A 15741-nucleotide genomic window follows, 5' to 3' on the forward strand; every position below is an offset into this window, starting at 1 on the left:
TACTTCCGGGTGAGCCCTGCTGCCCACCACCAGCCCCACCCTGAGTGGTTAAGATTGCCAGGGCCCGGGCAGGACCTCAGCAGCCCCTTGTCCTTCTGTTCTCCGCTTCTGAGCCCCTTCCTCTGCCACCCTTACAGCCTGTCCCTGCCCCCAACACACCCCAATTCACTGGCCCTCAGCCCCCACTCTACAGTTTTAACTCAGCCCCAGGACCCCTTGCCTGGTGGCTTTTACCTGTCACCAGGCCCGCCTGCCCCCTAGAATGTGGGTGCTGAGGAGAGGAGAAGAAGGAGCGTCAAAGCCCCGATTCAACGCCCTAGAGCCAGCCCTGGCTTCCACTCTTCCTTCTTCCTTCTCTGCCTGCCAAGCAGCACCAGCGCCTCACCTGGGCCCCGCCCGCCGCCCTGCGCACAGGTGTGTCCTCCTGCCATAGGCTGCCCCCCTCACCGTCTTAACTCCTTCTCTCCCAGCATCAGCCACAGTCACCTCCTCTGAGGCCTGGCCACCCACTAGGCCTTTCACTCTGGCTCGGTGGCCTGTTTCCTCCTACCTGCCTATTCTCTCCCCAGTCTCCAAGGGAATAAAGGAAGAAACTTTCCTTAAGTCCTCTCTCCACCATGGCTACGCCTTCAGGCCTACCCCCCTCCTCTGAGGCCTCTGACCCTGCCTGCCCACAGCCAGACCTGGAGGACTAGAATCCCTGAGGTCAGTGAGGGGTCAGCTCAGCAGGGTTTGGGCTGTGCCCTAGTGCAGTGCTGGCCTGAGCTGGGCAACCCCTGAGGGAGAGGGGAGAGAGGAGACCCTCTCTCCTGCAGGTCCCGGCAGGTCCCCACAGGTGCCTCCAAGTCTTCACCCCTGGTGTTGGGGTTCCAGCCCCACTAGAGGACCCAGCTGGCCTGACCTTTTTGATTAAAGCATAGAGCTGTTTTCCAGCAGTCCTGGGAGGAGGAATATTCTCGCTGCACTCATTCTCACAGACCCACCTCACAGCGAAGCCGGAGTCCAAGTCCCAAGTCCCGAACCAAGGGCAGTTAGCCCAGGGGCGGTTTAGAGGGGTGGGACCTGCCTTTCTTCCGTGCTGCTCAGGCGTTGCTGGGCACAGGGCCCTGAGGCCCACAGGTAATGGCCCCACCCACCCACCCCCTGGAGGGCCACAGCTCCAGGGAGCTATTGTGTGGCTCAGTCGTTGAGCCAGGTCTGCTCTTTGTTGTGCAGCCTCCTCCGCACCTGCCAGTAATTATTTGGTTTGTGAACTACTTCAAGATTTGTCTCCCTGACTAACCTCCTGAGTTCCAGAGGACAGAAACCATCATGTCACCATCATCCCCAGAGAACTGGTTCTGTGCCTGTGCTATAATGGACACTCAACCTGTGTGCCTCAAGACCCACCCCATTTCCTTAGCCTTTCCAATGGTGGGGCCGGTTCTTCCCCAAGTGTGACTCACTAGTTCAACCCCCCAGGAGATTTGGGTTTTAAATAAAGGAATTCCACTCTGGAAGGAAAGGGGGACAAAATAATAAACATGTCTGAGAGTCATCCTGCTATGCAAACTGCCCAAGAGGGTGAGGGCCGTGGTGACCTTAGTGGTAGGGGGTGACTGGGCCCTTTTTAGCTTCACAGGATCCTGTGTACCCCTCTTTATCCTTCTTGACCCAGATGAAGTTCATGCTTCCTAGCCCTTCCTGAAAATCTTAGTTCTTGAATCTGGAAGCCAGCAGCAGATTGTGTTATGTCCCTCTTAGAAAGACTTCCAGATGCATCTTCAGGATAAGGAGGTGGGTTCTGGAGCCAGAAAGGCTGCATTAAAAATCTGAGCTTCAGAGCGCAGTAGTCCTGTGACCTTAAGCAATTTATTTGATCTCTGTTCCTCAGTTCCCTCCACCGTAAAATGTCAAAGGTACCTAGATTGAGAGCTGTGGTATGGTAGCAAACAGGTAAAGCACTGGCTTAGCATGTAGGAGGCCCTGGGTTCCATCTTCAGCACCAAAATAAAAAGACACCTAGAGTGAATTAATTGTGCAGTCTCTTAAACAGTGCTTGGGCACATGGCCAGCATTTAATGAATTATTGTTGTCATTGTTATCATCATCCATTATCTCAATGATCTTCACTACCACCCTGGGGAGGGCAGAAGAATTAGGATCACACTCAGTTTTAAAAAGAGTGCTGGGGGTATAGCTAAGTGGTAGAGCACCTCCCCAGCACACTAGAAGCCTTGGATTCTATCCCAGCACCAACAAGAAAGAAAGATCTGGGTGTGGTGGCACATGCCTAAAACTCCAGCAACTCAGGAGGTTGAGGCAGGAGAACCACAAGTTCAAAGCCAGCCTCAGCAACTTAGGCCCTGAGCAACTTAGAGAGACCCTGCCTCAAAAGAAAAAATAAGGGCAGGGGTTGTAGCTCAGTGGTAGAGCACTTACCTAGCATCTGTGAGGCACTGGTTTCAATTCTCAGCCCCACAAAAATAAAAATAAATAAAACAAAGGTATGGTGCCCATCTACTAAAAATAAATAAATAAAAGGGCTGGGGCCATTTGTGGTTGCACACGCCTGTAATCCCAGTGGCCTGGAGGCTGAAGCAGGAGGACCACAAGTTCAAAGCCAGCCTAAGCAACTTAGCAAGACCCTAAACAACTCAGTGAGACTCTGACACTAAATAAAATACAAATCAGGGCTGGGGATGTGGCTCAGTGGTTAAGTGACCCTGGGTTCAATCCCCAGTACAAAAAAAAAAAAAAAAAAAAAAAGGCTGGGGATGTGGCTCAGGGGCAAAGGCACCCCAGTTTCAACCTCTGGTCCCCCCTGGAAAAAGGAAGAAAGGAGACCAAGGAAACTCACACTGGATCTCATGCCCATGTAAAGCCGCATGCAGAACCAGGAATCTGTCTGACCCTGAAGGCACAAAACACCACCTTGGCCCCTCCCATCCAGAGTCACTGGGCAAGGAAGACACACAGTCCAGTCAACACACAGTGATTCAGAGGTTTATTTACAAGAATAGAAGAACCTGGCTCTACCTGGAGCCTTGTTGAGCTATATACAGGGTGAGGGGAGAGGGAGATAGGGGCACAGCCATTTAAATTATGATAGAATAGGGGTCCTAAGTTCTGGCATGAGTGGGTTCAGTCATCTGTAGGGATCAGGCCTGAGGCTGCAGAGAAAAGGGAGGAAGATGTCACAGTGTGGATGGAACAAGGGGAGGGAAACAGGGAAAAGGTCTGGGAACATGCTGGAAGGGCAGGGTGAGGCTCCAGCCACCTCATTCATCCTTGGAGATGGGGGAGTGGGCAGGGGAGGAGTCAGGGAGGAGTCCACACAGAAGGGGCCATACCATGGCCACCTCTGGATGGTGCCCAGCTCACTTCCTCTTGAGGGAACCCTTGCTCTTCTCCTTGTCTGCTGACCGCTGTTTCTTCACTTTCTCCTCCTTCTTGTTCTTACTGTGCAAGTTCTCATACACATCCTCCTTGTGTCTGTGGTAGGGGTGGACATAAAAGGGCAGTGGATGTGGTTCAGGAGAGTGCAGGGTGACTTGGCACCCACAGTCCCCTCCAGTCACCCCATCTCACAAGTGAGCAAACTGAAGCCAGGTAAGCAAGGCGACCTGGTCACTGTCCCTTCACTGCTCCCATGGGAGCAAAGAACACATCTCATACATTGTTGGCACCTGGCACAAGCCCACACATGGTGGGCACTTAGGAAATACTTATGCACAGAGGTAGTGAAAACCAAGCTTGAACTTCAACCCAAGTGTTTCCAACTGCAACACTTGTCCTCTCCAGAGACGGAGGCTCAAGCTGAGCAGGAGAATGGAGAAGATGCTAGGAGGTGGCAGGGAGGGGTCACTCACTTGGAGGAAGTCCGGGAAGCCTTGGCATGGGCACTCCTCATGGCCGGTGGGTAGGTAATGTTCCCATATTCTGACTCCTGGCCCTTCTGGGACTGTGGGCAGAGGTATGGAGGGAAGGCAGTGATCCCAGTAGGGCCAGGTGACACCTACTCTCCCCTGTGACCCAAAGTGACCCCATTCTGCATGCACCTGAATGACTTCCAACTTCTTCTTGGTGGTTTCAATAAACTGGGCAATGGCCACGTAAATGAACTTGTATTGAGCCTCTGTTTGCACCATGCCTGAGCGCTGCGCCCGAACCATCTGGATTGTCTTCTGGATGTCAATGTCACAGTCCAGACCTGGGTAGGGATAGTGGTTGGACCTCAGGCCTAGGTACAGGCAGAGGCCAAGAGGCTTCCCTGCACCCACCAGGCATGCCCACCTGCTCCCCCAGGTGCCCCTCACCCTTGGTGGAGATGCTCTCCATGAGCATGTCGATGACAATGATGGTGCCTGTGCGGCCAATGCCCGCGCTACAGAGAGAAGGGGCAGCTATCAGAGGTCCATCCAGCCCCTCCCCCAGAAGCAGGGAGCCATGGGCTCAGCCCCATCCCTGGCCAGGATGTAAAGAGCCTGAAGCTCCAGCCACTTGAGGTAATGTGCCCAGAGCCACTAGGCAAGCCAATGCAGATGTGCCCCGCTCTGCACTCATGGTTCCACCTCAGCTGAAGGATTCACTGGCAAGACCTGGGTTGCTGAGGTTGGGGCCTCCAGACACATCCATCTCCCAGCACTTCACTCCTCTACATCCTGCTCCATCTCATTCCTGACTGCTGGCTGCCCCCACCCCTGGAGATCCAGGACCCCCAGCTCCCACTATTGTCCTCAGGCAGTCTGGACCCTTCCCCATGCTGCCTTTTAAGAGTTACATTTGGCCAGGGGTATAGCTTCCCATGCAAAAGGCCTGGGTTCCAATCTCAGCACTGCAAAAACAAAAGGGGGGGGGAGGGGAGAGTGAAATCTGCCTCTTCTTTCCGTGAGCTTCATTTCCCTTTTTCTTTAAACCCTGGCAGTAGGCTATGGGCAGCACTTGGGGCAGCAGGGTACAGGGACCACTGGGGTCAGCAGTGCAGTAGGACGTCTCCCTTCTCCTGCACACTCTGCCGGTGCCTGCCGTTGAGAAAACAGTCCCTGGTGACCTTGAGGCCCACCCATAGCTGAGCCCATCAGGCTGGTGCCCTGAGTCTAATTTCAAACCCAGATTGTCAAAAATAACCCCCCCTCACCCACTTCCTTCCTGTAATGTCTAAATAAAGACTTTGGGGATTTCAAGAATGGGGGAGCGGGTAGCAGTAGGAGGGGTAACTCTGGGGATGGACCTGTCTGTGGGAGGGCAGAAGGCAGAGCCTGGCTGAGACAGCATGGGGGTACCTCCACATTCAGCCCACCCAGCCCTGTCCCAGAACAAACCATTGCTAGTAGGAAGGAGGAAGTCTGAGGCCCTAAAGGCTTGGGGTCACATGGAGGGAACAGGAAGGGAAGAGGACAAAGCAGGTTCCCATTTCACCCATTCCCTGCCCAACATGAGTTACTAAACTGTCAACAGCCCCCATTTTTGGAGAGTTTAGAGTATTCCAGATGTAGTGATAGGATGTCATTTAAGTCTCATGACAACCCTCTGAGCCTGATTTTACAGACAAGAAATCTGAGCATCAGAAAAATTAAGTAATTTGCCCAAGAACACACAGCTGATAAATGAAGGAGCCAGAATTTAAATAAGCAGCCTTTGTCCAGGACTGCGTATCTATTGCCTCCCGACATCCAGGCCAGGCCAATGGGGTAGGCTCGCTTGAGGAACCCCTGCTCCTCCTGGATGAACCCTATTTCTCTGTCTCAGCCAGTACAGGAACAAGTCTCCTCCATATGAACATAAGGATCTTCAGAGGAGCTCTGGGTGCATGGGCCCATCCCAAAGACCTTACCCACTGACACAATTCTGGGGCCAAGATGGGGGCATGGGCTGAGGAAGGGGGAAAAACAGTGAAGGTGAAGAAGCCCAAGTCCCCAGAGCTACAAATAGAAAAAGACAAGGGTCATAGAGTCATACTGATCCCAAATGGAAGGTAAAGAAGAAACTGGCTGAGGAGAACCAAGAAAAAACAGGCAGCCAGGACCCAGGTCTGCTGCACCACCAGTCCAGACTTTCCCACTGACCAGCTGGCGACTGGGCACGTCACAGAGTTGGCTTCCTCATCTGTAGCTGGCAGGGGTAGACCAGATGGCACCTCCAGGGAGGTCTCGGGGGAAGCACCCCCAGCCAGCAGTGGGACTGGCTGCAGCTAAATCCACCCACATGTCCAGAGCCAGGAGGGAACCCAAAGAGGCTGGGGCTGGGGGAGACAGTCAATGAGTTCGAAGCAGTGTAGGCACTTTCTTAGCTCTATTTGCTTCCCAGCTGTTATTTTTATTACCACTGTCGTTGCCGTTATTATTCTCACCTGCAATGCACAATGATGGGCCCTGCATGAGGCAGACTTTCCTGCCGCTGGTTGATCTGGTCCAGGAAGCTGAGGACACCCCCAGGCTCACTGGGGACCCCATGGTCAGGCCAGCTCAGGTACTGGTAGTGCCAGATCTCCCGAACCAGGTCCCCCTGGGTCAAGGACATGGGGTCAGTGCCCCCTGCTCCTATGTAACACCCCATCCTGCCTCATCCCACACACCCAGAAGAGAGAATGAGTCCAAGAAGGGGCTCTGGGAGTGTGCAGGGCCTAGTGACACTCACATTGTCCAGTGGGGAGACCTGTAAAGTACGGAGTTTGTATTCTGTTGTGTCATGCTCTCCACAGTTGACCACAGAGTAGGGTCCATAGACACGCTGAGTGCGTACCTCTGGCCAGTAGGGGACACATTTGTTCTGAAAATGGAGGAGGATGGGGAATGGAGAATGAGACACAAGAAGCAGAGCCCTGGGGCTGTTCTGGATTCCACTCTTAAGTCCTGAGTCCCTGATGCTGGCCCATACATTGTTGAATGAATGGATGAGCTGGCTGAGGGTCAGAAGACCTGGGATCCAATCTCAGACCAGCTACCTATAGGTGGTGTGACCTGACCAGCCACTTGACCTTACGTTTCATTCAATACCCATTGAGGCTGTGTAAACTGGGCTGGAGTTACAACACAAGAAGCAGGATGCATGTGGCTTAGTGGCAGAGAGTAGGTTTAGCAGGTGGGTGGCCCTGGGTATTCTATTCCTAGCACTGCAAAAAAACAAAAATCAAGTAAGACACCATCCAAGCCCTGATGTCCCTAGGAGCTCACAGAAAGACAGGGGAACAGGGGAACAGTGTGCTGCTCAGGAGTGTGGCTGAGGAAGAGGTTAATTCTCCCTATGGGTTAGGGAGGCAATCCAAGATGGTGTCACAAGGAGGTAGCAGTTGAGTGGGTCCTCCAATATGAGACCTCTGCCAGGCAGAGGTCATATGAAAAGAGAAAGTAATTCTAGGCCAAAATTTTTTAAAAAATGAGCTTGTGCAATTCATGGGTACCTGAAAAAGCCTGGCCTGTTTGGAGGCAGGTGTATTATAGGGAAGTATGGCAATTGGAGGGAAGCCACCAGGCCTTTAAATATGACTTCATCCCAGAGGCAACTGGCAGCCATTGAGATTTCAAAGAGGAAACAACTTGATCCAGTTTGTTTGGGGATGGAATCATTTTGACTACGGCATAAAGGAGGAGTTTAGAGGGAGGGAGCAGGCTCCAGAGAGATTGGAAGTAGCACAGAGAGTAGACAGAGGGGCAGGGGAGGAAAAGGTAAGAGGGATGTTTGCCTTAGCACACATTAAGGAGAGCAGTTTTGTGTTTGTTTGTTTTGTTTTTTTGCAGTACTAGAGATTCAACCCTAGGGCTGGGGATGTGGCTCAAGGGGTATCGCGCTCGCCTGGCATGCGTGCGGCCCGGGTTCGATCCTCAGCACCACATACAAACAAAGATGTTGTATCCGCCGAGAACTGAAAAATAAATATTAAAATTCTCTCTCTTTCTCTCTCTCTCTTAAAAAAATGTGTTATAAAAAAATAATAATAATATGAGATTCAACCCTAGGCCTCACACATGCTAGGAAAGCATTCTAATTCCCAGCCCCTAAGGACAGTTTAAAGTCTGAGTCTCACATGATTTTATGTATCTGTGTGTGGTACTGCACATTCAATTCAGGGCCTAAACATAATAGGCAAGTGTTCTACCATCGAGCTGCATCCCCCGTCCTTAAAGTCTGAGTCAAGAGCTCACAAGGGTCTAAGGTTGAAAGTAGGAGTCTGAGAGTCACGGTGTATAGTAGAGACTTTGTCTCTAGACTTCAGTTTCCCAACAAGCATCTGACTCTTGCATCTAAACTTTTCCACCCTTGAGACACTTTTCCACCCTTGCATCTAAACTTTCTTTGGTTTTATGGTGGTGAATAACAAGTACTATGGAGGGAATTTGGGAACTAGCATGATGGCACAGGGCTACGCCTACCCGGCCTTTCTCCACCTCTCGAGTGGTCATGACGATGACGCGGGTGTTTTCCTGCCATACCATCTGCCAGAAGTCATTGACTGTGGACTCCAGACAGCCCTGGCTGGCGATGTAGGTCTTAGAGTTCTCATCGGGGCTTAGCAGCTGATTCTGGATGCAAGTGCAGAGAAACATAATCTAGGACTGTGAGCCCCATGGCCCGGACAGGCCCGTACCACTCCGCCCTCCCCCACCCTAGACATCAGCTTTGGCTTTGCCCAGGTATTTCTGGATCCTAGAGCCCCCACAGGACAGAGAACTCCTAAGGTCCAGCCTTTGCTCCCACATGACCCACACCACCAACCTTGACATAGTTGGCATTGATGTAGTCTGACCCAGGGATGTTACTGTCCCGTCCCTGCAAGATCACTCGGCTGTGGTCAACTGGACAGGAAAAAAATAGCTTGGGTCAGCCAAGGACTTACCACCCGCTGGGCCACACCCTTCCTAAGCTAACAGGCCATTCTTGCCTCAAAGCCATGAGGCTCATAGGGGATTGCAGGTGGGCAGGTGATAGACCTGTCTGGGGTTTGAGAAAGAGGCTTCATAATGAAGGTGGCTGGGCATGATGGTACATGCCTGTAATTTCGGCAACTCAGGAGGCTGAAGCAGGAAGATCAAAAGTTCAAGGCCAGCCTTGGCAATTTAGTAAAACCCTGTCTCTAAAGAAAAAGTAGAAAGGTCTGGGGATGCAGTTCAGTGATAACGTGTCCCTTGGTTGAATTCCCAATACCACAAATAAATAATTATTAATTTTAAATTGTAAAAAAAGGTTGGCTATATAGCTCAGTGGTAGAGCACCCCAGGGTTCAATCGCCATATCATAAAAAAGGAGGATGGTGGTAGCTGGAGGCAATCTGCTTATGGGGAGGCTCTTGGGAAAAGAGGCTTCTTAGAGGAAGATGAACTGTGCTGGGGTGGGCAAGTGGACCCTCTGAGTGGAGGTAGACATGAGTGGCAACTGCCTGGAACTTACAGGGGAGAATGTTCTTATATCGGTTCTTGCTCTTGTTCTCTGGCCGCTGCCCTTCCAGCCGCTGGTGCAAGTTCTTCACCTCCTGCTTCTGTAAACTCTGAGAGGTGAGAATAGGAAATGAGCACCGGCCCGAGAGGGTGACTGGTGGTAGAGATGCTATGGGGGCAGATCAGTATTGGAGGTGCCTAAAGAAGACAAGGGACACCTGGGACCCCACACCGGTGACTGCCCCACCCCCCACTGCCATATCCCATCCCTGCTGTTCTCATTGCACACCTCAAACTCTTCCCAGAAGCCAGCCTTGGCTGTGTCCTCTGACTCCTGCTTCTTATTCAGTTCCAAGACCCGGTTCTCAATGTCAGCCGCGTTCACCCGAGTGGCATAGTAAGGCTGGGGTTGGTGAGGGTAAGAAGTCAGCAACTTAGAGATCTCAGAATCCATGCCAGGGGATGGTCAGAGGAAGAAAGGAGACAGCAGGGTCTGCCCCCTCACCTGCCGCAGGTAGACGAAAGCTCCTGAGGCCTCCTCAATTCCTGTTTTTTTGAAATGCTCCACCAGGTCTGTTAGGCTGTCAAAGGTCTCCGTGCCACCCACAGTGTAGCGTCCACCCTGAGAAGCATCAAGTAGGATCAACCCTCAGGGCCTGGGTCTACCTGCCCGGACCCATAGCCTTGGATACAAGCCCAGGCAGTCCCTCCCCACAGCCCAGGCCCTGGACACAGACAGGAGCTCCAGCATGATGCCTCTCCCACTGCCTTACCTCACACATGACCTTGATGTGAGTGACCCTGAGTGGGGAGCCCGGGCCGGCCTTGGGCTGGTCGCTGAGCACGGACAGCACAAAATCACCAGGCTGGCTGAGACTCTCACGTACAAGAAATGTCCAGGGTTCACCCTTGGCCTGCAGCAGTGCCTCTGCCTGTCCTCCAGACATGTGGCCATGGTACCACCTAGAGAAGGAAGCATGAAGGAAGGAGGGCCCCAAGAGAAGGTAGAGCAGAGAATTCAAAGCTCGGGTGAGGGGATCAGTACCCACTACCCTCTACGTGCCCAGGCCCTGTGCTAGGTGCTTTTAATTTTTTTTTAACCATTTTATTTTTATTTTTATTTTTTTTTAAAGTGAGCACAGCAGGTATTTTTTTTTAATTTTTTTTAAATTTTTTTTAATATTTATTTTTTAGTTCTCGGCGGACACAACATCTTTGTTGGTATGTGGTGCTGAGGATCGAACCCGGGCCGCACGCATGCCAGGCGAGCGCGCTACCGCTTGAGCCACATCCCCAGCCCCATGCTAGGTGCTTTTAAAACCACCACTATATTTGGATTTTTACCATCCCACAAAAATGCTGAGAGGAGGGCTGGGGTTGTGGCTCAGCGGTAGAGCGTTTGCCTAGCACGGGCAAGGCCCTGGGTTCGATCCCCAACACCACATAAAAATAAATATATAAAGATATTGTGTCCAACTACAACTAAAAAATAAATATTAAAAAAAATTTAAAAAAAAAAATGCTGAGAGGAAAAAGCCAGGTGGCCCATGCCTGTAGTCCCAAATGCTCAGAAGGCTGAGGCAGGAGGATAGAGAGTTCAAGGTCAGCCTCAGCAACATAGCAAGACTTTCTCAAAAATAAGAATGTTCACAAGTAGCATTTATCCCCATTTTATAGATGAGGAAACTGAGGCTGAACATTTGGAAACTGGCCCCAGACCCTTAATTGATAAGAGTCAAACCTCAAGAACTCTAACCACAGAGTAGGACATGGTGGCACATGCCTATAATCCCAGCAACCCAAGAGGCTGAGTCAGGAGGATTGCAAATTGGAGGCCAGCCTCAGCAATTTAGCCAGACCCTATCTCAAAATAAAATAAATAGGTCTGTAGCACAGTGGTAGAATGTGTACTCAGCATGCACAAGGCCCTGGATTCAACCCCTAACACCAAAAGAAAAAAATAACAAAGAGTTCTAATCAGACTTTGAATCCAGAGTCCACCTCTGAAAGTTTCAGACAGACAGAAAGGCAGGAGGCAGTATCCAGAATAGTTAGAGGAATGAAACCAAGGAAGCACCCCCATGAAACATGGGGGAGACCGAAGTCAGAAAGGAGAACTCCCCCAGGGAAGTGGGGATCACAAACACCCTTGGAGAGAGGGGTGTAGGAGCTGGAGGGTACCTAAGGTGATGTCACTGCAGGGGAGGCCAGGCTTAAAAGGGCTCAAAGGGGCCATCGAGGCAGAAAGCAGAACTAAGGCCTTTCCCCGAAGTACAACCCCTTCCCAGGAGGAAACTGCAGCCCCACAATGCCCAGCCCCACAGGAAACCACGTGATGGAAAAAACACAAAACTCCTTCTGGGGAGAGAGTGAGAAGTGAGGTTGTGAGGTTTCCTCAGCCCAGGGACAGGGGAAGGGGGGCCATTTTCCAACCGCAGGGATGGGGGAAGAAAGGAGGGGGCCAGTCTGTCCTGACCCATCTCACCCCTGCCCAGAGAGCACTGCAGCTCAGAGACATCCAGGGTCTCCAGTCCAGCACAAGCACCCTGGGGAATACCACACCACCCTTCAGAGACAGGCCAGAGCCCTCCCCCAGGCAATGGGGAGGGGGCTAAGCCCCTTCCCTCAGGGCCCAGGATGAGGAAGTCCCCATGCAAATGTCAAGCTGACCACAGTCAGAGAGCACGCAATTAAGGGGACAAATGCAAATTCCCACAGAAGAGGAGGATGTGCAGCTAAAGGCAGGGAACACAAACAGAAGTTCAGAGAAAAAGCCTCCCACATGCTGCCAGGGTCAGGCTTCCTAGCTCAGATAAACCAAAGTACCCCTGGGAGTCACCTGTCCTTATCCTTGCCCACCTCAGCTCTGCCCCCACTTCCCTCCTTTGCTTCTCCCAAACTCTTCAAAGCCAGGCCTCAGCCTGCTGTCCTGGGTACCTTGGCAGCTCCACCTTCCTCCTTCAACCCACCCAACACCATCTCCTGCTCCTCTATAGCAGCCAACCTTCTCCTCTGCAGAAGAGAGGGCATGGGGAGCGAAAGAGGGTCTGAGTGTCCAAACCCCCGTGAGAGCCGCAGGTAGCAGGTGGGGGCTTGCAGGAAAAAGTAAATTGGGTAACCATGAGTAGATCAACAGAAATCCATTTCCAGGCTTCGCTACTAGAAGAAAAAGTGCTTCAATGACTTTATATTGACTGCAAGGAGATCTCTAGAGGTGGGCCATGGCTTTTACCTCATTTCACCTTAACTTTATCCAGTTCTTTCTTTTTCTTTTTTTGGAAATACTGGGAGTCAAACCCAGGGCCTCATGCTTGCTTGCTAGTCAAGCATTCCACCCCTGAACTACATCACCAGCCCTTTATATTTTTTTAATTTTGAGATAGAGTCTCACTAAGTTGCTGAGACTGCCCTTGAATTTCTGATTCTCCTGCCTCAGCCTCCCAAGTCTCTAGGATTACAGGCATGTGCCCCAGTGGCCAGCTATTTCTAAGATTTAATCAATGACTTCAACAAAAATCAAAAATATTTGTCTTTCTTTCTTTCTTTCTTTCTTTTTTTTTTTTTTTTTTTTTTTTTGGTACCACATTGATTGCACTTAACCTCCGAGCCACATCCTTAACCCATTTTTATTTTTTACTTTGAGACAAGGTCTCACTAAATTGCTTAGGACCTTGCTAAATGGCTAAGCCTGGCTTTAAACTTTCGATCCTTCTGCCTCAGCCTCCAGAGCTACTGGGATTACAAGCATGCACCACAATGTCTGGCTTTAACAAAAAAAAAAAAAAAAAAACAAATATATATATATATATTGTTGTTGTTGTTGTTTTATATATATATATATATATATATTTTTTTTTTTTTTTTTTTGTTACCAGAGATTGAACTCAGGGACATACAACCACTGAGCCGCATCCCCAGCCCTATTTTGCATTTTATTTAGAGACAGGGTCTCACTGAGTTGTTTATCATCTCACTTTTTGCTGAGGCTGGCTTTGAACTCTCGATCCTCCTGCCCAGCCTCTTGAGCAGCTGGAATTACAGGAGTGCACCACTGCGCCTGGCTTTTAACAAAAATATTGATACAAGTATGTAGGCACTGAATCTCAAAACAACGGAAAACTTAAGCGGGCAACTCAATGGTAGAGCTCATGCTTGGTATAAAGGCCCTGGGTTTGATTCCCAGTACTGGAAAAAAAAAAAAAAAGACTAAAAACTGCAGGATCAAGGTTCAAAATCACTTCAACAATCAATACACAAATACAGGACAAGGGTAAGTTGGTCTGGCCCTAGGAGTCCATGGGATAAAAAGCCTAGGTTTATTCTGCTGCCCTTTACCTTAACAGACTCTGTTATTGAGATGTAACAGCTAAAATGAGCCATGGTGGGACTGAGGTTGTAGCTCAGTGGTAGAGCGCTTGCCTAGCATGTGTGAGGCACTGGGTTCGATCCTCAGCACCACATATGAATGAACAAATAAAGTAAAAAATCCATTGGCAACTAAAAAGATATATATATATATATATATATATATATATATATATATATATATATATATATATATATATAATTTTTAAAAGTGAGCCATGAGGGCTGGGGATGTGGCTCAAGCGGTAGCGTGCTTGCCTGGCTCGCCTTCTCTCTCTTTAAAAAAAAAAAAAGTGAGCCATGAATTTTAAAAAGTGAGCCATGGTGTAATGAGGAACATTTATGTTCCCCCTCCCATCACCCATGCTTTGGGAGAACCACATAGGGATAGTCAACCCAGTTATAGGGGCTACACCTTTGCAGCAAAAGTGTGGAGGAGCTGTTTTGAGTATTACCCTATGTCCAGAACATTACACCCTGTTTTCAATTACCTATGTTTGGGCCAAAGGACTAGCCAAACTCTATCCAGTCCCAAAGGATAAACCTACCCTCAAGGGGTTGCGGACAAAAAGCACTGAGTGTCCTAATGAAAGTGAATTGAGTGACCATCCTCAACATCAACATCTCCTTATACTAAGCAGGCTGGAGCAGAGAAGTTGTAGGAAAGCAGATTCAGCTCCATAGAAGGAAGAGCTTTCTAGAAACAGAGGTGACCTGCTAGGACATGCCAGCCATGAGGAGTGGCCTCCCTGTCACTCAGGACTGAGTTGCCAGGTGAGAGGGACCCTGGAGAAAGGCAAGGTAGACCTCTCTTGCTTCCTCAGGGGCACAGGGGAGGGGGTTAATCTTATGAGTCACTAGGACATGAGGAAAGACTCTCAGAACCCTGAGATGGAGCAGGATGGGGAAGGGATTGCAAGCAGACGGTGCCAGGGGACCAGGTGCTCGTCTCCCTGACAGGTAGGAGAAGGCAGCTGCCTCCATAGGGGAGATGGTCAGGCTGGGTGCCCCTCACCTCTCACTGGTGGGGTCGGAGCAGTTAAGTGGGTACTTGAGGTGGATGATGGTACCATCGCGGTCCTGCAGGACGCCCTGCTGATGGGTGTAGTACTCCACCAACTCGGTCAGCGTGGCAAACTTCTCCCCTCCGTACAGGTCGTAGAAATCCCCTGAGTTCTGGATCCGAATATGGGTCACCTGATCCCCCACCCTGCAGGGCAACAGGCAGTGAGGCCAGTGGGTGCAGGAGCAGAGGTGGGGTTGGGTGGGGGACAGGCTGGGGATCCCGAGTTTGAGGCACACAAAGGCAAGGGATGGACACAGACAGGGATAGGAATGTGCTGGGGTTAGGGGCAAGGATACGAAGGAGGCCTAGGGTCTGGGGAATCGGCACTGCCCTGGAGAACCAGGAAGGAGTGCTCAGAGGCTGAACTGGCACAAAAAAACTGCCAAAACACTGGAGGGTCACTTACCTGACAGAGAGAGAGAAGTCACCCTGGTTCTTGCGACTAGGCCGAGCCAGGAAGCTCCCATGGACCCCTCGGCCCTTGAGCAGGGTCTCTGCATCCAGTCCGCTGAGGTCTCGGTGAAACCACCTGAAAGGTCCCCCACAGAGTATGAGGAGAGGTCCCTTGGGCCCCAGGGCTCCCTTGCCTCTTGCCTTCTGTGGGTTCCAGGCCCTTACCTCACCATCCTGGGGGCTCCAGAGAGGAAGGGGGTACAGGGAATTGGGAGGTGCCACCTGTCTGCGCAGGCGGAAAACTCTGGGGCTATCCACAATCGTGGTCCTCAGCGTCCTAGCCACCTCGCCACCTGACCCCCCAGCAGTCCTGGTTCTGGGGCTGCCACTCCACTGGCCTGGGGCAGCAGGGCGGGGACAGGAAGGGGCGCGGCCGACCCCTTGGGGGAACTCACTTGTACTTCTCTTTTCAGAACAGAGCAAGGGAGAAGCAAGAGGGTGGCAGGGCCGGGGGAGGGGCCCACTTCCCACGCGTCTGCCGTCAAAGGCTCAGGAGCATGGCAC

General features: G+C 51.1%; 1 protein-coding gene across 1 annotated transcript; it reads right to left on the minus strand.

The window, feature by feature from the left end:
• Positions 1-2969: 2969 nt before the first annotated feature.
• On the minus strand, positions 2970-15544 carry Ptpn6 (protein tyrosine phosphatase non-receptor type 6). The gene is made up of 16 exons (XM_026403252.2): positions 15403-15544; positions 15191-15313; positions 14734-14928; positions 10127-10316; positions 9859-9975; positions 9643-9756; positions 9367-9463; positions 8695-8774; positions 8352-8501; positions 6619-6750; positions 6332-6486; positions 4299-4366; positions 4041-4192; positions 3852-3943; positions 3333-3474; positions 2970-3152 (listed from the first exon to the last, which is right to left on the minus strand). Exons 1-15 carry the CDS (start codon positions 15408-15410, stop codon positions 3360-3362), a joined length of 1788 nt encoding a protein of 595 aa, XP_026259037.1. The 5' UTR covers positions 15411-15544; the 3' UTR covers positions 2970-3152; positions 3333-3359.
• Between the last annotated feature and the right edge of the window lie 197 nt (positions 15545-15741).

Source organism: Urocitellus parryii, chromosome 5, assembly GCF_045843805.1.
Source record: "Urocitellus parryii isolate mUroPar1 chromosome 5, mUroPar1.hap1, whole genome shotgun sequence".
In the NCBI taxonomy this organism is placed as follows: Eukaryota; Metazoa; Chordata; class Mammalia; order Rodentia; family Sciuridae; genus Urocitellus; species Urocitellus parryii.